This window comes from Poecilia reticulata, linkage group LG17, assembly GCF_000633615.1.
Source record: "Poecilia reticulata strain Guanapo linkage group LG17, Guppy_female_1.0+MT, whole genome shotgun sequence".
Lineage (NCBI taxonomy): Eukaryota > Metazoa > Chordata > Actinopteri > Cyprinodontiformes > Poeciliidae > Poecilia > Poecilia reticulata.
In genome coordinates this window covers 4,772,707-4,795,122 of record NC_024347.1, presented here as the reverse complement: position 1 = coordinate 4,795,122, position 22,416 = coordinate 4,772,707, and the positions used below count along the sequence as shown (strand labels likewise).

At 38.7% G+C, this 22,416-nt stretch overlaps 1 protein-coding gene across 1 annotated transcript in view; it reads right to left on the bottom strand.

The window, feature by feature from the left end:
* LOC103479194 (low-density lipoprotein receptor-related protein 8) overlaps positions 1-22,416 on the bottom strand; it is a 105,412-nt gene that overhangs the window by 20,461 nt on the left and 62,535 nt on the right. Inside the window, exons 5-9 of the mRNA XM_017309857.1 lie at positions 17,857-18,243; positions 15,015-15,137; positions 13,041-13,163; positions 6,324-6,443; positions 4,109-4,234 (exon numbers count right to left, since the gene is read on the bottom strand). Coding sequence (XP_017165346.1) covers positions 4,109-4,234; positions 6,324-6,443; positions 13,041-13,163; positions 15,015-15,137; positions 17,857-18,243 — 879 coding nt within the window. The remainder of the gene's footprint in view (positions 1-4,108; positions 4,235-6,323; positions 6,444-13,040; positions 13,164-15,014; positions 15,138-17,856; positions 18,244-22,416) is intronic.

Here is a 22,416-nt window from a genome sequence, read left to right as displayed (position 1 = left end):
GAAGTATAAAATTCCTTTGCATTGTTGACTGATGGTTTATTGTGCACACGTCTTTTATGTTTGAACCTATTGTTATAGCTGCCCGATTCCCATAATTAAATGCAAAGTGCATTTAGTCAAGAGGACAGCGGACTGTAACATAGTGTGTGTAGGGTTTTATCTGTGTGGTGCTTTCTCTGAACCCATGTCCCTCTAACACAGTATAATAGTATGATCCCAGCTGCAGCTGCCTCTCATCTCCAGAGGCAGATGTGAAAGTTTCTCATTAATACTTTACAGTCCTTAGCTCCCCCATTTGACAGTTTGTGTCACAACCTCAGTGTAGTGTGGTGATCCAACACTTTCTCTCCATTTCTGCCCTTTCCTTCCTCTACCCGGCCCGAATCTGAACACTGACAGTATGGTGTTGGGCCAAGTGCTCCAAAAAAATAAAGCAACAAAAAAACAACAAAAATCCCCCCCAAAAAACTAGTCATTATACTGTCATTTCAAAAGTCTCTAAGGGGGAAATTGCTGCCATGCTGGAGTCATGGGCTGTCAGTGCTGAGGTGGAATTTTCGTTWTTTTTATCGCCTCAACAACAGCAGCTGCTGCATTGTCTGCCAATCCCTGTCTAACACTTCATCTCACACTCTGAAATAAAGAAGGCAGTTTATAACCGCATACTGTATATTGTGCCCTGCAAACATTTTCATACCCAACAGATGCTATTTTTTCAGTCATGCTTTAACCGCCAATATTACTAGTTTTTATTGGGATTTTAGGCAACTGACTAAAACAAAGCAGTGTAATGATTCGAATTGGAGGGATAATGCAAGGTTTTCAGGATCACTGCAAATTGAGAACTGAACTGCGTCTGTATTCAGTCCTTCTGAGTCCATATTTTTTAAACCCACCTTAAGTCAGTGCTTGAATAACATTTTTTTAAAGTTTTGTCACAACTTGTCAGTTGTAGTTCTGTACTTTACAGAAGCACATAAAAATGTTTTGAATCCAGTTTAGATGGACGTCCATGCCTTAGTAGGTTTGTAATTTTACCACCGTTTTTCCATTGATTTGATGATGGACTGAATGGTGACCAGTTAGATGCTTCCAGCTCTGGATCGTGTTTTATAGCCTACCTTTTAATCCAACTGTCCCTCACAGAACAGCTGGGTTTAAGTTAAGAATAAATCACACAAAAACCAGCAAGCATTTTGTTTATTGAAGACAAATCTAAGAAGATTTTAGAAGGTTAATAAATGTCCCAACTGACTTGGTTGGACATTTTTATTTTACAGGTGACAGAAGTCTAAATGCACGCCATTTGTGGGCAAGATTGACTTGCATCAGTAGTAACAGTGGTGACTCTCAATCTCAGGACGTCTGGATTATTAATCTCTACTATCCACTGCAATAGCTGAAAAAATGCAATGTCTCACCCTTTTTTACTGCTGTTCTCTCAATTTTCTACCTACAAACAAAAGAAGATAGTTATTTCTACACATTGAAATTATTACCACAGTACCAGTACGGAAGAAAATAAATAATGCAAGTTCATTTCTGTTGAGTTTTTTTATTATTATGATTATTATTATTCTTTATTTTGATTTAATTTCCTTATGCCATTATTGTTACTTTCCACCTTTTGATTGTACTTTCTTTGATTCCAAGCTCAGCTTCTACCTGGTTATCATTCACCATCCCTCAGCCGGCCTCTTTTCTCGTTTCCTCTCCCTCCTCCAGCATTGAAAGCCGCTGGTCTCGTTATTCATAGCTGGATTCTTCCATTTTCCTGTTGGCTGCTCTGCCCCGTTCCCCATCCTGTACGACCTGCTATTCCCCTGCAAGTCTTTCCTTTTGTTCCATTATTAATAAACATTCTGTTCTACAATATTCTCTGCACCAGGGCCCTTTTAAAAGCTGCAACATGTCAGACTTTGAGGTCTAGGTTGCGCTTTCTGAGGCTTTTGCCATCTTCACAGGCTTCTTTGTGAATCTTATGAATTGTTTAAGTCTTAGCATAGACCAGTGGTCTCCAACCCCCGGTCCGTGGACCGGTACCGGTCCGTGGACCAATTGGTACCGGGCCGCGCAAAAAATAGTGTAATATTTCCGTTTTATGTATTATTTGAGTCTGGAGGATCTATTATTTTGAAAATCCTTTAACCGAATTCTCTCGGTTAATTGCGCGCCAACASTGAGCCCTCAAGCAGCAAATGAGTAAGAAACAGATCAGATGTCTGTAAACTTTTTATTTGACTATAATAATTTTGCTCTGGTGAAAAATAAAAATAAAAATTCTCAACCACATGCATTAGAGGGGTCCATTTGCATGATCTTGCAGTCCAGGGGGCACAACTGGCCCCCGGGCCACACTTTGGACAGCCCTCGACTAAATACATCTTCTAACGAAATCAAGTCTGGCAAGTTTGACTATAATATAAGCATGTTTATCAGAGAAAATGTGATTAAATATGAAATTCACAGCACACTTTTCAGATTTCAGGTTTTTTTTGTTGTTTTAAAATTAAAATTTAAAATTATACACTATAGTTGACATAGATAAAATATAATATAGATAAAAATGTGTGACGCAGTGTGAAAAAGGTCATGGGATATTAGCTGCATTTTTATTAAACAAAATAAAGTACTTACAAATGAATGTGATTAATCCAGTTCACTGTTTTCTGTTCATTAAATGAGGCACAACGACGTTCTTCTCAGCCTCGAGTCATGGCTGAAAGCCAATGAGCATCAAGGTACTTTGAAGAAGTTCACTCTGTTCCCCGCTTGTCACCTAACATTTATCAGCATCCTCAAACTAAATTAACTAAATTGATGTAATTTCCCTCCACCTAGATCTGCCAGGTACCCCTGAAGAGTTGATATGCCTATTTATAAATGTTCAGCATGGCTAAACACATCAGGGTGTCACTCAGGAAACTCTAAAGTGATGAGAGCCTGTGGATGGAGTTGGCCAGTGGAAAAAAAAAAAAAAAGAACAAGGCTGGCTGTTCTAATCGTGCTTGCCATTTTTATGTTTTTAGGTACACAAACAGCTGCAAAGTGATGATAGGACTGTAATTGTAGAAAGATGTTTGTGATTATATGAAACAGAGGGTTTGACGCTGCGGTACAAACGAGTGATTGGGTCCACTAATGAGCAACTGCTCAGACTGTTTCGTTATCAGTAAAACAGCAGACTTTCCTGCTTATCAAAGAAAATGCATACATAAAATTAGCTAAATTGCATCTGTAGAAGTTATTACCTGTAATATTAAAAACTCAACTACGAATTTTATTTGTCCCATCATAAACACTTGTTACTGGGGTGTTTTCACCTGATTGTCCGGTGGATTGTTTGATTACAAGACTGCAACATTTGTTACATTTTCAACTGGTGTGGTTCACTTTCACACTGCACTGTGTCAAACATGAAAGAAGTAGAAGATAAAACACATGCAAAAGACACATTTTTGTACTACTATATTCTTAACATGCTCGAAAAGGAGTAGGAGGAAGTAAGAAACATGTTTTCAGATGGACCCTCGTTATTAAATAAAAAAAAAAATAAAAATAAACGTAGGTTAATTAATTTCCCATTTTATCTGGGTTTACATATGCCATCCATACACACACACACACACACACACACACACACACACACACACACACACACACACACACACACACACACACACCCACACACACACACACACACACACACACACACCCCCGTATGCATTTTGTCTTTGGCAAAAGAACAAGAGCCATTTATCCTAGTAGCAATAGACGCTTGTTTATTTTGGTTGTGTTTTCCCAGAATGCCCTGCACTACAGTTTGCTTCCTGCTTTTGGAGTGTTCTCTGGTCCACTTGTATCTACATTTGCATTCAAACCACACCAGAGTTCACTTCACGGAACAGAGGCCGAGGTTTTTAGGAGGACTAGAGCTTGCTTTTTTGGTCCACATCAGAGTTCGACTGCACATTCACAACCTCCCGAATCGAACCGTAGGTTCTAGGTAAACAAACATTATTCGAATTAAAGTGGACTAAACTGGGCTGGTGTGAACGCACCCTAYATTTTTTTTTTACTTTCATTTGTGTAAATTGTTGTGACTCACCTTCAGCCTTGCAAGTCTTAGTGACCAGGTCCATCTCATATCCTTCATAGCACTCGCACTTAAAATCTCCCTTGTAGTTGATGCATATCTGGCTGCAAGCGTCGGGGTTCTCACACTCATTGATGTCTGTGAAGAAGGCAAGAAACAGATGCCATCAGTAGCAGAGCTGAACAGAAAGTGACAACCATTCTTGTCGTGTGATAATTGTTAAGAACGGATGCTTGTTGATGACTTTTGTCGATGGGGAAGCGCAGATCATATGAGGAAAGAAAGAACGACACATCTGACCTTTCTTTTTAAACACCTTTTTCTTTGGGTTACGCTGGGTGTGACGGGTTGGGGAAGGGTGTGAAAATGTGTTATGTGTGTGTGAACCTGTGAGAGCATAGAAAGTGCATCTGGTTCCTTGTGAGAATGAAGAGCAGTTCGGCTAGAAAAGCAGCAAACATTTAAACGGGTTTTGTCAGTAGTCAGCCGGCTGCTTCTCATGATGCCTTTTGAAAAGTATTCACACCTCTTAAACTTTTTCACCTCTTCCCATGCTAAATCCGTTAAAACTTCATTGTTGCTTATTGGGATTTTATGTTATGAATCAGGAGTGTACAATTATTTTCTTCTCCCACAACGGCAACTATGACTGTTCCTAGGAGCCATACGATTGGTCGAACACAATTTGTTCAATTAAGTATGAAACAATACATTTTAAATAGAATTGTATCTTGCCAGCAACAGCATACATCGCCAATGAACAACAAGGCAAATAGCTGAAACTTCACATATTATTTTACTACATTTAAAAATGGTTTTTATAAATGTACAACTTTCATGTACTTTTACAATCATAAATTTTGTTTCTAATTCCGGAAAACAAGTCTGGGATTTCCACAAACTGAGAGCATCCCTGGTTTTGTTTATTTTAAGCAAAAAAGTAGGTCTTTGTGTTGATAGAAAAAAGAATATCAGCATTTCTGCATCCAGTTTTTCTTCTGAGAATCAATTGCAATCTTTATTGGTGGCGAGCCTGCTTACAATGCTGCACTGATGGAGGGCTCTAGAAGGGTGCTTTACATATCATATATTATATTTAACAAAAGCTACACTCAAAATAAAAGCTGATTTTTCAAAATAAAGACATAATATTCTACTTTGTGTGCAGAATTAACATTGACTGCCGTTTTTTAAGTGGGCTATTCAAGGACGTCTAAGCTCTGCGAAGTGGCAAACAATATAAATCACGAATGCAAAGTTGAAGGAAAAAATAATCAACGTCTGGCTGCCTATTTAGTGTTGTTTTCCAGTCTCCAGATTTTTATTTTCTTCCAGAATTGCCCTGCATTTATTATCATCATCCATCTTCATATCAACTCTGAGCAGTTTCTCTGGTCCTGCTGAAGAAACTCTTCCCCGCTGCACGCCGCTGCCACCACTACTTTTCACCACGGGACTGATGTGTTTGGAGAGAAGTTAATCATTAAATTCTTTTCCACAATTTTGAATTTTGTGTAAAGGTGAAAAAAAATTTTTTTTTTTGGTTTGTTTAGTTTATAACAATTGCATAATTGTTCCCACTTTTCCATAATTCTTGCACTCTTTCTGTTCATCTAGAAATGTATATATCAACATATACATAAGTGTGATATTGCAATTCATACATAATCTAAATATAAAATGAAGAAATAAAAACAAGCTATCACACAATAATCCATAAAAATACGATAAAGTTTAGGTGGGTCTTTTTTTATGGACGCACAATATTGGATTTTTGGTTCATATCCGATATGCCGATTTACTAACACTCATTTGGCAAATAACCAATACCGATATTTTTTTTCCTATACCTACTTACTTACTGAAACTATGTGGCTTTCTGTTCTCCGGAATTAAAATACTGCATTATCTTTGACAATTTAGCCTGCTACCAAATGCAAATTCTAAAAGGGAGGTCGGAAATTATGCAACATTTTCAACTTGCATTATATTTAATGTCAAAATTATTCACAGCACTCAAACAGCGCAAATTTGATGTTGGGCTGCAGTCATACAAAAGCAACACCTTTTATATCAGTGAATTATTTTGACGGAATGGCCGATGTCCAATATAAATTTTTACAGCTAATAACAGCCGATTCCATGCCGATAATATTGTGCATTCCTATTTTTGATGTTTTTTGAGGCTCTGTTGATCTCAAGGTGTTTAACATYTTTCCAGTTTTACCTCCACAAGTCTTCTTGTCCAGCAGCTGGTAGCCTGTGGGACACTGGCACTCGAAGCCGATTGGTCTGTCCATGCAGACGTGGGAACAGCCGCCGTTATTGATCATACACTCATTCAACCCTGTGAGGCAAAACAAAGAGAAGACAGCGTTCTGATGCACAGAGTTACAGGAGAGGCAGGCACAATGTAATCAACTTGCAGGTCGACTTTTTGAAAAACGACTCTAACCCGCTTATAAGAGAAAAAAAAAGTCATTCATCTTGACTTTTGTACCGTCTTGTCCTTTTGTAATGCTCATCAGACGTTCTCCAAAGTAGAGACGGCCTCAAAGAGACGCCACTACGGCACATAAGGGGAGCTGGTTAATTGAAATCCAGTCCCATCTGTTGGGATATGAAATATGTGTGTGTGTGTGTGTGTGTGTGTGTGTGTGTGTGTGTGTGTGTGTGTGTGTGTGTGTGCGTGCGTGTGTGGAGGGGCTTTAATGCTGCGAACTGAGAATCAAACAAGCCCCAGGAGGATCAGTCACATAAGTAAAGGGGGGCAGCTAAATTAAACAGGTACTCCGTTTGATTTGTGACACAGTAATCCTAAAAATTACAAAAGCTGAAATATGGGATACACCACCAATGGCCCGTTTTATTTTTAATGTAGAAAACTTGACGCCATTGTTCTGTTTCTCTCCTAGACAAAGAAATTAGTTGAGTTCTGCTGAACAAAGCATTTCCTTCTACAGAGTGTAAAGGGGCAGTGTTAAGCGTTTTATAGGCACATATGATATTTTGTAGCATAAATAAAGTAACTATGTTACTTTCAGTTGTTATAAAAATGCTAATTATATCAAATATGAGTTAAAAGAAATTTCCTTTAGTAATTTAATGCCTTGAAATTGGGTCACTGTCTCATTAAGAAACTCCTGCTCTTACTAAAACTCTGCCTTCAGGAAGTCATCACAACATGGTTCCTCTATTAATCCTTTAACAACGTTTTTACCAACTTCATTCTGAGAAGTAGCTCCTATAATGAGCTCAGCTGATGCACAGTTTCACCAGGTGTCTGCTAACTGCTGTTTGCTAGTCTGAAGGAGCTGAAAGATGGAGGAAAGCTGTTCTGGGAGGCGGAAGCTTGGAAACTGCGTCTCGAAGGCAGAGCTAAGTTTCTTCCAGTTAAACGGCAGTCTTTCCTMTCCACTGTTGCCACATGCTCATCCAGGACTGAATGCTACAAGTTAACGACTTGATGCATTCCGGATGGAAACACTTTAGCCAATTTGGAAAATAAACTGAGCTTCATTTGTCTTATTTAGGACCAAAGCATATCATTAGCTTCATTTCCCTTTACTAAAATTATAAACATTTGATAAAACAATTTGCTGAATGGAAACACTGAATTTCAACAAAACTAAATTTTTTCGATAAAAGCTTTAGCACTAAGATGAGGTGTGTTTTTTTGGCTGTTCAATGGAAACACTTTATTCACATCATGAGTGATGACAACAAACTAATGTTAGTGCTGGGGGAGCAACAGGAAGTTCATGGCGCAGCATGTTTTTTAATGATTTAATGTGTGAACAAACTTAGTTACATGTGATTTTAATTGTGTTTCATATTTAATGAAAAGAGCAATTGCAAAATTATGGGTTTTTTTTTTCAACATTTCTGGAATATCAACAAGTTTTGCATATGTTTGTAATGGAAATGCAGCCATTGACTGAATCTACATGAGAGTTGAATTTTTTTTTCTGTAAAATGCTTTCAGACTATATTTGTTGCCGCTATTGACAAAAACTCAACTGAATTGAGCAAAGCAGCTGATGGAACAAAAACTGCTCATGCGAAATGAAAATGCAAGTGAAGGAAGCATTACGTTGCTTCACATCATCTTGAATTTATAAAATATCCTTGTATGCATGTGATTTATTCAAGTCTTCAGTACACTTGTGTTTTTTTCTTTTAATCCTTAAATGAGTAACCCTAACACAAAGTGAAAAACGTCGACGCACTGGATTGGTTTTCACAGAGCAAAAGCGCAACTGCACAACGAGCAGCTGGAGAGGGTTGATAAAAGAAAAATGGACTAAGCAGCAAGAGAAGCTGCCTCCTCAATCATAGAGTATTTAACTCCATCAGAAGTGTGACTACCTAATCTAGAATTACACATTTGTCAATAACTAGTGAGCTTCTTATCGGCTCTTGAAAGCTAAAATTTAGTGTGCGCATGTGTGTGTGTGTGTGCATATACGTGCGCGGGGGTGTGTGTGCGCGTTTTTCTGAGAGTTACTCGACGACTTAGACAAACCGAAACTCAGCATCAGCTTACTCCCCAGAGTAATAGTGAATGGTGCCAAGATGAAACTGCATTAGACAAAAGAAGTACACAGTAAACAGAATAAACACTTTCACCTCTTGAAATATATCTAGTAAACTGCTTATCTAAAATTCACATTCATAAGGTTTACAGAAAAAAAAAAACACTGGAACCATGTCATTTATTTAGTTTTTCTTAACGCCCTAATTGTTCTGTGTTTCTACTATATTTTTATATTTATTGAGATCTACTTATGCGTTATTAATTTATTGTTATTCGACTTGTCTTTGAGAGTTGCTATTTTTAAAATTTCGTTGCACTTTCTTCATGCACAATAAAATGCATGAAGAAAGCATTTTCTTCATGCATTTTATTGCATGAAGAAAATGCAATAAAATTCATTTGAATTAGATTGCAAATGAATCTAAYTCTGATTCATTTGCAAGACGACTTCACACACACTGTAACTACCATTTTCTAAAAATACATTTAGTTTTTCACAGCTTCACATCATAAGATTGTGGTAACATGCTTATTTAAGGATGCACAAACTTTTTTTCAGAAATTCTATGAACATTTTCCTGATAGTATTTGATGTTCATCAACACAGGAAATGTAGGAATTCAAGTCTGTGCTGTTAATATTTTTATGCAGGTAAATTAATTTGATGGTTACCAAGATACGTTGCTCTGTGCTTATTAAGTGAAATGGTCTTTGGTTAAGATTTTGGGTTTGCATGGCTTTCTGTGTTATGTTTCCACATTCTCACTTTTTTTATTTGATAAAAATCTACATGGACATTTAAATCATAATTCTAATTTGATAACTCAGGTCTCCAAACACAAAGAAGCAGCATTTAGCTTCTATGTGCCACAAATCTGGAACAAGCTTCCAGAAAACTTTAAAAAGGGCCAACTTATTTGCTATGTATCAATGATTTTGATGATGTCACTGGACAAACTGTAATGTGTGTGTAACTGGTTTCTCAATTTGTCACCACATTGTGTTTTTATGACTTTTTATTTTTGTGTTTGTATGATGTAGAGCACTTTGAACTGATTTGTTGCTGAAATGTGCCATTAAATAAACTTGATTGGTTGATTTGATTATTCAGAGGACTGCTTATGTTTCCTGGATCATACTTTAGACACCCTGTTTTTATTTTCCATTTATGAAAACACAAAAAGGGAACACTGCTATTGCTTTTTAGCAATAGCACCAGCTAAAAAGTTAGACATGCCATGGTGGGAAACATAGATCGTCTCATGTCACATAGGAACTGTAACATATAGGATGAGTGTTGAGACGAGACAAATTACTGGATTTCAGCCATGGACGCTCCTTAAAGCGGGGATGGGTAACTCCAGGCCTCGAGGGCCAGGATTGCCCATCCCTGCCTTAAAGCCTCAGCCACCATCCAGACTTCTATCTCTCTTTACTTTCTATTTAAAAGAAAGTAAGAGGAAATATTTCTGGAGTGTGTCATTTGCCATGCTAGCTTATTTTTCTACTTTCTCTCTTCGATGATCCTGAGAGAACGACCCCTCCTGGGTCTAACCCTCTCCTCTCTCACATGGTAACACCTAGGACAGGCACCAACCTTGCTGTCACCCTGAACAGGACAAAGACGGAGTAGAAAATTGAAGGGAGACGTTTTTTCTACGCTAGAGGTATGTTTTATGCCCCTTGGGAACAGCAGAAAATAAGGAATAATGCCCTGATTTCCTATCGTCACAGGAGTTAATGAGGTATACCAGGAATTTACGAGATGTGGATTTTCTGTTAATTATGCAGTCAGTGTTAGCTTTGCTTCGGGTTCTTAGTCTCCATTCTCTTTAACTGGTAGAAGCGTCACATCGCCTCCTGAGTTATGAGGGCTACCATGTAATTTCAGACTCTGGTTCTGAACAGACAGCAAGTGGGGGACTATTGATCTTTTTGAGATTGGTTAAGAGCGAGGCAAAACAGAGAAGCTGCAGGCCGGAAAAATCAAAACAATGTGCCAAAAGTGGGTGAGATGCTTTGCAGATTTGACGTGGAGCCAGCGGACCTGCTGAATTTGCTAAAAGTCACACCGAGAGACCGCCGGGAACCACAGGTAATGCCTCGACAATGCGGAGACTGGGGAGGACGAGCTGCAGGTAGATCCGATTGCAAGTTGAAATCGAACTTTTCTATCAATTGAAAGTAAAAAATTTGGTCGGGTAATCTTCGCCGTTCGCTTTGTGTCGCCGCCAACAGACCGACCCGCTGTTAAATTCTCTTCTGCAAATCGACTGAATGAGTGGCGGCAACACAATCTATCCTCCTACTGTCAGCTGAAAATGGACCCAAGATAAAAGAAAAAAGTGCAAGACGTAGCTGCCTGTGAGCTCTCACTCAATCCTGTGAGTTCAGGAGGGGCATGAAGCCCCCCGCCTCCGCCTGAGAGAATCCATGTGTGAAAACAGAAACTGCTCTTTCCACCAAGAAGATTTACAGGCCAGATCCCTTTTTCCCCCTATCACTGAGAAAACATCACATCTCTTTTTTTCCCCTTCTTCCTAAATCTATCCTGCACAGTGAATCTGTTAACATGAATGAACAGTGTTAAATAATGAGCAACATAACAGTGGCGATATGTCATTATTTTTGGTGAGACAGTAAAACATTCACCTGAGCACTTTAGGAAATGCAAGGAAGAGTGTTGCGTCCCAGTTCGAATCAAAAGCATCTTGTTTTCCGCGTGTGATTTAGATGTGGAACATCTTGGACACAAATGGCTGAGCGAGTGCAGAGATGAGCGAGGTGTGTGTGCCTGCGTGTGTGTGGACATGCTTTTAATGAGCTGAGAATGTGAGGGGACGGAGGGAGAGGAGATGGAGAGGGAATTACGCTCTGCAGTGCCGGTCTCGGTTCTATAATTTCATTTCCTGGCAGAGGTCAGTCTGCTCTGGTGCCTGTCACTTTTCCCCACATAGGTTTTTAGATTCCTCAGAGGAAATGTCCTCGCAAGAAGCTGGAGGTCAGCTCCTTGATTTCTTACACTGCAAATGAAATCACGGATATCCAAAAAACCAACATGTTTTGTTTAATGAATATCACTTTGACCAAATTGAGCATATCTGTTTTAGCATTTTTGATTATTTTTAGACACATTTCTCCAAGGAATCATATTGTATTGGTCACTGTATGATGAAAACTTTGCCTTCCCTACTGCTTTAATTCACCTTAGCATATATTCAACAAGGTGTCTAAAATAGTGATCATATATTTGAGTCCATATTGAAGCCATATTATCAAGCAGGTGCAGCAAAGAGGGAAATCTCTTTTTCCATCCATTGAATTGAGATCCAGTGACTGTGGAGTACAGTCAACTCCCTGTATGCTCAAAAAACACAAATTGGGCATCATTTGAGCTTTGTGAYATGGTAATAATGTGGTCATAAATCGCTGGAAATGATCAGCAGTGTACTGAAGTAGACTGAAGCGTTTCAACTGTGCTTAACTGGTACAAAGAAACCAACACCAGACTGAGGCACTGATATAAAGTAGGATGAATCAATTTTTCCATCTATTTACATTTAGTTCTGATCCCAGACGAGCCCCCACATTTTCCACATCTCTTACGTTCTAATCTTGGTGGCCTTGTGTGTAGTCTCAGTTTCCAGTCATTATATGACAAACGTGGCTCTCAGTGTGGTGTTTGTTCTGCTGCTGTAGCTCATCTCCTTCAAGGTTCAAATCATCTGTGCAAAGAAGCGAATCGCTGATCTGCAGCCACACTCTTCCTGAGCAAGAATGTGGCTGTCTATAGGTGGTATTTTGCATATGTTGTTTGTACTGAGTTGTCCTTTGAGATCATAGAAAACCAACTCTAATAAGTAATTTTCCTAAGACTTTTGACATCAACAAGAAATCTGTGTTAACACCACTGCTCTCGTAGGATATCTTCCTCTCTTTCTCTCTGTAAACCCAAGAATGTTGAGCATAAAAAATCCCAGATCAGAAGTCTCTACAATACTCTAAAATACCCATCAACCATGCCGTGTACAATGTCACTTAAATCCCTCTTTTTCCTTGTTGTGATGGCTGCTCTAAACTTCAAACCTTCTTCATCTTCTAGATGCATAAATTTAATGAGAGGCTGTCATGATGCACTATTTGTGTAAGCAACTAAAAAGGTAAATGAATAAAGTGACTGGTTATTGTGTTAACAGGAGCCATCTAATAATAAGCACACTGTTGGTGTAACGTGTGCAAATGTCTTGACTCCTCTGAACGAAGAAACACTCATTCTAGACCCAGTGTATGTGTACTCTCCCGTGAATCAGTATCATTTGGAACAAGCCTTTTATTTTATTTTATTTTATCACAGACAGAAATAAAAGTTCACACGAGCAGTCTCTAACATCAAGAACAACATCTTACCACACTCTTTTTTAGGCTCATCCGAGCGGTCCTTGCAGTCCTTGACAGAGTCACACACCTTGGAGCTGTCGATACACTCTCCGTTCTTACACTGAAACTTCAGTGGCCCTTCGCATTTTGTGGCTGCAGCAAAAAAAAAAAAAAGTAGAGATTAGCTTCTGTAAATCACACATTTAAAATATTAATGTTTTGTTTGAGACAGTAAAAAAGGGCCATGTACTTAAAAAAAACATTAAATAAGTAAACATGAAAATAATTTTTCTAACTCAAGTTTGTATGCAACTACACAAAAAAGTTACAATATTAAAAATTTAACGTTACTTTTCATCTTTCTCACCTCCTCTTGTGAATTTCACTTTCTCTGCCCTCTTAGTTTGCAGGAAGCTGATAAATTATCCATAAGAAGAAGAACTTAGGAGACTGGTTTACACAGAGTCCTKTCTGAGTCCATATACCACACAACCTGCTGTCATTATTACAACGCCTTTAACAGCTTCTTCATCTTGGTTTGTAGTCTTCACACTTTCGTCACCTCTCTGCAAAGCTGGCATTACGATATAGCTTTAAATGGTCTGCTAAACTGCACCCAAGGTAATTCTGTCTTGTTTTATCCAACTGATGTCAGTCTCACAGATTCATAATAAATCATTTGTTCTCGCATTTAACAGAACCTGCTGGGATGAATTTAAACCAAACAACGGATGTTTTCTGCATTTGTGAAGTACTGCGTTTGTTTTAGATAATGGCACAAAAGGCTGCTACATCGAGCTTTTAATTAGAGAGCTGAAAGCAACAGACTGAATGTATCCACCTACTCAACAAGGTGGCACCTCACTGTAAACAATCTCATGGACCTGGCAGCACAGCTGCTGTGCTGCGAATCAATGAGATTTGCCTGTTGCTCTTTTAAGTTTCCGGTGAGACTTGGCAGCATTTGTCCAAGTAGTATGATAACTGTGAACCATCAGCAGAAGCTCTGTTTGTTTGTTTCGACAGTAACCCTTTGTGGTATGTGACAGAAGGATATATTTACGCCTGTGATAATGAATTTCACAGACAGCACAGAGGTACTTTGGGGCTGATAAACTCAATCTTGTTCCATTTCTAGCAGGCAGAAATTGTAACTAATTGTGACAATGTTCTTAGATTAGTACTGTACTCGTTATTTTTAATAACTATTTTATTGGCAATAAGGTCACGTTGTACTGTGGAGATTTTTACGCCCATTTTTACAGCAATAATATTGGCACATTTTAAGATCCTGAACTCTTCAGTGAGGCAGGAAAAAACTCCTTCCTTGCTATGAATGAAAGTTCAATTACTACAAGTTAATTCACAAATACCATCCGAACTATTTTTGCTTTGTGACAGCATGCTTACACTCCTGATCAACATTTTAAGATCAGTTGAAAAATGCCAAGATGTTACGTTTTGACATTTTTGAAGTGATTAAAAAAGCCCCATTGCAAAAAACACAAAATCTTACCAAGTTTTTTTTTGGACTAGTTTCAAGTGCAAATATCTTTGTATACTTGAAATAARACATAACTAACTTACAAGTACAGTTTTCGTTAGATATTACAGCTTGTTTTAAGTAAATAATTCCTTAATATTGATGAAAAAGTATTTATTCCATTGGTAGATTATTTCACTTATAACAAAACATTTTCCCATGTTACTTGTGAAAAAATCTGCCAGTGAAACCAGTTCTTGTGCTGCTTAGCCTATATCTGCTAAAATGATTCACATATTTAAATAAATATGTTATTATATTCACAAGCCTGATTTTTTTTCTTTTTGTGGCTATGCACAGTGTATGGTGAGCTAGCTTAGTTGTCCCAAGCTGAACATTGTCCTGCCAACTTCCCTTCCTTATGTAGCACATTCTGGTACTGTGCGTTTCCCAGGTAACCGTGATGTAACCATCCACTTGGTGTAAATGAAGCAGTGATTTATCAAGCCTCAGAGACCCACCGTTGACGCAGCCAGACTCATCGCTGTGGTCAGGACAGTCATGGACCTTGTTGCACTGTTTGGTACCGTGGATACAAGAACCATCACCGCACTGAAACTCATCAGGTCGACATGTCAGCAGAGCTGTTAGAGAAGGAGAGAGAGAAAATAATATATATATCTATGCTAATTTCATTCAGAGTTTGATGCAGCCCAGAAAATGTCAACCCAGGGTCGTGTGATGAATGAATTTTAATGTAGAAGGCCAAAAGAAGGAGGCAGGATGAGGCCAAACCAAAATTCATCATTATCCCAAGACCAGAGCAGCTTTTTATCAACAGCAGAACTCCCCTCTGAACCCCATTAAAAAGCAATATCTATGACTCTTGGGTTATGATTTAGTCTTATGAGATAAGATAAGACCAGGACAGAGGGAATGTCTGTGTTGACGCCTCAACGTAGACGGACACAGCAGATCTTCTGTGCTGTGGTGAAACCTCAATATCAGAGTGGAGATCTGTAAATAAATAATGTTTCATACAGATCCATGACATAAAAAAGCAATAACTGGGGAAACATATTGATCAGTGTCTCTAATCTGAAATATTTCTGTAGAAAATTACATTTTTCTGACAGATAACTCCTTATGTAGATCCTGAAAGTGAGTGAGTCTACAAGAAATGTGTTCCTAATTTAAACCTGATCACCTCCGTCTCTTGCAAACACTGCAAAGACGACACTGCACACCATGACGGTTTGTCAGACAAGCTCGCTGCACATCTCCGTAACAAGCGGAAGGACATTTCTGAGTTTCACACTTTGGCTTGGTGAGAGCTTTGGGCGCTGGGATTCCTGCTTCATCACTTCATCCACTCACTGTTATTTAGCAAAAATATCAAAGAAGACTAATTTAAAGGGACATGATTATGTGTTTTCCAGGCACATAGTGCCATTTTATAGCACAACCAAGGAACTATGTTCACTTCTGTTGTTATAAAAGTGCCATATATATTAAATATAAAATTTCATATCCTGATTTAACAACTTGAAATTGGGCCTCTGTCTCTTTAAAATATGCTCATTCTGAAAAACTGCCTTCAGGAAGTCATCCCATCACTTCTTAATAATTTAACGTTTTTAACCATCGTTGCACTGAGAAACAGCTGCTATTACAAGCTAAGCAGTTACACCAGGTGTTTGCTAATAGCTGCCGACTAGTCTGGAGGAGCTGCTCTGTGAGCCAGAAGTTGGGAAGCTTGAAAGCTCAGAGGAGGAGCTTCGTCTTTGAAGGTGGGGCTATGTCCACCCAGACGTTTTCCACAGTTGAATGGTTACCACAAGAGATTAAAGGATTTCTCAAACAAACGTGAAATAATCAAATCAGCACTCCAGGTCTGTTTTTGATGAAGGAGTAACATTAAAGCATTATAGCTCAAAAAAGTCGATTTGACACAATACTGCCCCTTTAAATGTTAAGCTTCAGTTTTATAGGAACTCATCCATTTCCACAGGGCTTATTACGCTGTAAAAACTTCTTTTTTTTMATAAAGAGAGAGTAGCTCTGGTCGTGCATTAACCTAAAGCAGAATGTGAGCAATAAAATGGTTAATATATTAATTCAATAGCAAGCTATCACCCATGAATGAGCACTCTCCACTGATAATGTACTTGTTTTGGTGTGTGCTTGTGTATGCGACAGACACATGACATCACACTCTCCAGTTAATTGATCTGCTGCTAATCAAATCCTTCTTTGTGTGCAACTGATTCAAATGTAGATATATCTCGCTGAGCAAAAGGGTTTTAGAGCAATGAGCTCTGGCGCTATCATCTGTACGGCAGAATCTCTCCTTCAGAAGCAGTGTGTATAAACGCTGTGTGTGTTAGGACTGCGGCTACCAAAAAAAACTTTGAGATAAGAGGGTTYTGCTCTGTCAAGTTTCTGTCCTGCAGTTTAGAAAAAGTTGCTGCAGAGTTGGACAGTTGTAGTTGTGGAAGTGGACTCTAATGCGCATGCTGTTTCAAGCTACCGGAGCTGTTTGTGCACAGACTCACTGTGGAAACTCAAATGGTATATGTGCCAAGATAAACAGAAGAAATTCTAACCAAAGCAAGACGTTTAAAAGAGGCTCTAAATATTACTAAACTTGGATGAAGTCACATGTGCAGGCTCTTAAAGATGTGCACACCTTCTTTCAAAACCCTAATAAATATCTATAATATAGTAGATGTTGTTCTCAGGACAGTTTTCATTAATAATAGGAGTGGGTAATATGGACTTACAATCTTATTGCAATATTGTGTGGTACTATTGTGATAACTGTAAAAATTATGATAAAACAGTTGCTGTTGTGCAATACTGTATGCATTCTTAGCACCACAAACAATTATTGTTTTTGAAAAACATTCCCATTCTAGATAGACTAGATAAAAGTGGAATTTTTATCACTAAACTGCATTTAATCATATTTGAAAATATATTGATATTTTTTTAATGATCTGGCTGAAACAAACATTGGAGAAAATAGAAAAAAAAATAAAGTTTCCAATCATACAGTGTTTTCTTCTATTACAATAATTCAAAATTCTTACTATGATATATTTTTCATGACAAATGATAATCGATGCAGTTAATGCCACCTCTAAATAATGCCACATAAAAACTTTTTGAAGACTGACCGTCTCAGTTTATTATATAGTGTAAAAATATATTTTCATGCCAACATAGAGAACCATTACTATGTATTAGGTTGCTTTAGAGTCTGAGGACAATCTTGAATTGCAGAGGGAAAAAAATGTTTACAAGTTGACGTAACGTAAAACCGGAAACCACTCAGGATTAATGAAGCCATGGGACACTCACGGCAGTCTGACTCGTCGGACTTGTCCTTGCAATCTGGATCTCCATCGCATTTCCACGTCAGGCGAATACACTCCCCGTTAGCACAGCGGAACTCGTCTGCGGTGCAGTTGGCTCTGCGGTTGGGCAGGTAGGGGGCGCCGTCGCCGCAGCGTTCCGGGCTTTCGTCAGAGCCGTCCGAGCAGTCGGGGTCTCCGTCGCAGCTCCACATCAGTGGCACGCACTCCGATGTGTTGCAGCGGAAGTGGTTGGGCCCGCAGGTCTGCGGCGCCGCACACTTGAGCTCGTCGCTGCCGTCTCCGCAGTCGTCGTCGCCGTCGCACACGTAGACGGCGGCGAGGCATTTGCGGTTGGCACACATGAACTCTGCGCTGGGACATGCTTTGGCGTCTACGGGCAGAAGTTACAAATATGTTAACGTTTTTAGAATCAGAACTGAATTTTGTCCAATAATGTTAAAACGCTTTTCCTGGCATTTAGCAAAAGCTGAAGGGRTATTATGGAAATTAAAAGCAGAGACATGATAGCGTGAATTAACTTTAAGCAGCAGGCCACAGAAGCAGAGCATATCTGACTAAAATAAAGCTGGAGAGGATGAGAGCAGTAATCACAAGAAAATGTGGAGAGGTTTACTCTATGGGGGAGTCGGTGATAATACAGCTCCCTCTGCCAGAAGCCAATCCTTCTCCTCTCTAATCAATCTGTGGCATGGTAGCTCTCTGTGAACATCTTCTTCTGTAAAGAGGGCTTTCATTTTCCAGGTTTGTTTTGTTTTGTTTTTTGTTTGTTTCTTTTTGGGTCAAAGACCATAAAATGAACCAGAGTATTTGTTTTTGTTGTACCTACCTTATAATAAGTTAAGGAGAGTTTTTTCCCTGAAAAATACTGTTTGTGTTAAAAGTTTTCATTTCAGGGCAAGCARTGGCTTCTAAAAGTATTCATRCTCCTTGAACKTCTCCATATTTTGTCACATTACAAAATATACACGACTAAAAGCATTTTTTTCAAATGCAAAACTAAAAAATGTTTCAAATCATTAATTGTCCTTCTATTCACAACTGTATGCCTCTTTCTGCTGGTCTTTCACACTAAATTTCAACAAAATACATTTTTGTTTGAGGTTATTATAGTTAACTAAAACAACCTAAACAGCATAAACAAACTGAGAAAACATTTTCCAAATAAACAGTTTACGTCAGCTGCACTATATGCTTCATATAGCAGCTAAGCTACGCTAGTCCACAAAATGGCGACAGCAAAAGTTGGGAGAATACACGAGTCAGTTGGTTGYGCAACAACAATTGAGTAAATATTTTGAAAATGGTTCGTTTGTTGAATATTCATTACATAATCGATAAATACAGAATCACAATACAATACTTTCACTTTTAGGATTGTACACCTAAAACTAAACCAGTATGAAAAAACTACACTGAACTAAAGAGTAGTTCTGTTTCCATTAATAATATAATTGTGCTTAAAGTTTCTGGGTTTGCATGATGTGTTTTTTTTCCCAGCTGTACTGACGTTGGTACATGTCACAAAGCTGCAGTGGAAACAACTCTTTTCAAATCACACTAGTCATATGGCAAACAACTGGATGTTACTACTGATGGAAAAGACGAAGAAGACGACAGGAACTGGTTGGAGGAGGATGGCGTGCATAGTTTTTTTTCTAATGACTTYTCATGTGAAGAAACTTACTTACGTATGATTTTAATTGCGTTTTTTTCTTTGATGGAAACACAGCAACTGCGAAATTGTGTTTTTTGACATTAGCAGAATATTGACAAAGTTTTGCGCGCATTTGTAATGGAAACACAGCTAATATTTAGCTAGCAAACCATCATCTAGCTAGAAAACTATTAAACCCACTCTATTGAAACTAACTAAATTGGGTGAAAGAAAAAAAAACATCACAACAAAATAAAATTAAACAATTATAAAAAATCCTAAGCCCTGACTTACTGGGCTTAGTAAATCAGGGTTTACTAAGCATTAAATCACTACCTGTATTTATGCTTTCATAGTTTTCAGCAAAGTATTTATGCTTTCATAAATACAGGTAGTGATAGTGCAAATGAGCTAATTTTGTTTGACAGAAGAGTGGCTAACTACTCAGRCTGTAAGGCTTTTATTGTATGTGTCTGGTGGCTGGTTTTTGCAAATACCTCTCTGTAGCGCTGACCTGACGGTAAAAGTCGAAGCAGTTTGTGTCCAGAATKTGCCCTTAAGTATGAGTGAGTGTGCACTTGCATGGCGTCTAGTTGATTGACTTTCCACGTGTCACACTAATTTTACACTTACAAAAAAATCTATATTTCTCCATTTCTTTTTCCTCTCTCTCTCTCGATGCCTTTTCCAGTTTTGTTAGAGTCACGTTTTATCTCGCTAAAAAGCACTCGGGGTGGAAAGTGAGGGCTCCCACTGAGAGTCCACAAGCTGCACAGAGGTCAGCAGCAGGAAAAGGAATTTAATATTTCTACAAACCCCAGGGAGTTCAGCAGCTTCACACCTGGATGTTAGTTGCTCCAGCTAGTTACAGGAAAGGATTGGTGGTTTTACCTCATATTATCAGCTGTAATGTGGCGCTGTAGTTACCGCAGGACCAAACTGCAAATCTCACACATCATGTCTAACTAGTACAGATTGAGGAAGCAGCTACATGTGAAGGAGCCACAAAATAAAACTGCTCAGAGGCTGCAGAGTACATAATTGTGCTCCGGTCTGGTTATGATGTCCTTCAATAGACTCAAATTGAGTTCATCCCTTAAAAAAAGAAAGAAACAAGCATCATGGTTACTTACTGTTATGTCCATCATCTAATTTTTCTTAATAAATGCCCATACTTAATTACCTGACTGGTACCATAATGGCGCCAAGACGGGTGGTTCATGAAAACATGTGTTGCGGTTTCAGCTCAGTAAAAGGGTGATTTTTCATTAATATTAATAAACAAGCCGCCGCAACTGATTCTGAAGTGGATTTCAAACCAGTGGCCCGGTTTCGCCTCAACACACTCTCTATCCTAATTTAGAGCTAAATAATTAAAGAGCTTCAATAAACATGTGCATTATTATACGAGGGGCGAGAGCATTAGCAGTGTGCAAGTGGCCGGGTTACACCAGAGAGGCACTCTGTTTTCCACTGGGGCGATGAGTAAATGTACTTAAAGACTTCTGAGGAGGTTCGATCCCACAGACCATCTGCTGACGATGCCGTACAAGTCAGCGAGTTTCAACTGACATGAATAAATCAAATCCAGMAAACAAGTTGGATGTGAAGTTGAGGATTTCATATTATTTACAGCACCTGAGGAAAGTATTTGCCTCTTGACAAGTTTCTACTAGGGACGCACCGATATRAAAATTTGGGCCGATGTCAAAGTCTGATATCACCAAACAAAATACTCTCTTCCCTTTTTTTCCTGAAACACAAACGACAACAGGATGAAAATAAACATATGTTAACATTGGCCCACTTGTACTTATCGGACCGATACGATGCGTCATATAATTGCCAACATCAGTGGATACCGATGTTGATAACAAAATATTTTAGATCTGTAGTTCCTACCGTTTGTTTTTTATTTTATACTAYCACACTTAAATAGCCCAATTAAGCAGTAAAAGGGAGTATTGTATATTTTCCAGGCACAATCAGTGGCATTATCTAGCATAATTCAAGTAATTAGGGAGAGCTATGCCTAGAAGGCGAACCTAGATACACCCAGGTGTTTTGCACAGCTGAATGGTTGCCATGTGAGACTCAAGAATTTCTCAAACATGAACAAAGAATCAAGGGAAGACTCAGGGAATAACTCAAGGAATAACATCATAGCATGATATAAAGCTCAAAAAATGTAATTTCACACGATAAAATTAAAAAGTGCAACAAAAAAAACCTGAAGTACCTGCATCATTCAAACTTGGACTAGATTGTTATGCTCATTTTTGTTTTATCAGTCAAAAGTCGTCACTGGCATGAAACGGAAATAATTCAGGCAAGTTGGCTAATGTAATAACACCATTTTCAAATTAAAGGCGTTTTTCTGCCAGCTACAATGCATTACATCATGAAACCGAAAGCACACACTAGTGTGAAGGAATCATAAACAAAAATCATAGAGAACTTAAAATGCTTGATCAGCGTTTTCCATTCTTGCTCTTTTTCATCCCAAAAGGGGAAAACATTTTTTGTGACCAACACTAGTCAGAAGTTGGAAGCTTAGCACTTTCCTAAACTTGGCTGCATTGACGATGGAAGATTGTTGCCAGCGGCAATCAGTGGTTCAGACGAAGAACAAAAGGAAGACAGGCTGCTCTGCTTTGCACTACCAAGACAAGTGATGAGAATGAACTGAGAGTGTTTGTGCATGAGAGTGAGGATGAACAGATAAAGAAAGTAAAAGGTAAATTATATTTTTTATTATAAAAAGAGCCWGCTCCTCCACGTCGAGAGGAGCCAGTTGAGGTGGCTCGGGCATCTGGTAAGGATGCCTCCTGGACGCCTCCCTGGTGAGGTGTTCTGGGCACGTCCCACCGGGAGGAGGCCTCAGGGAAG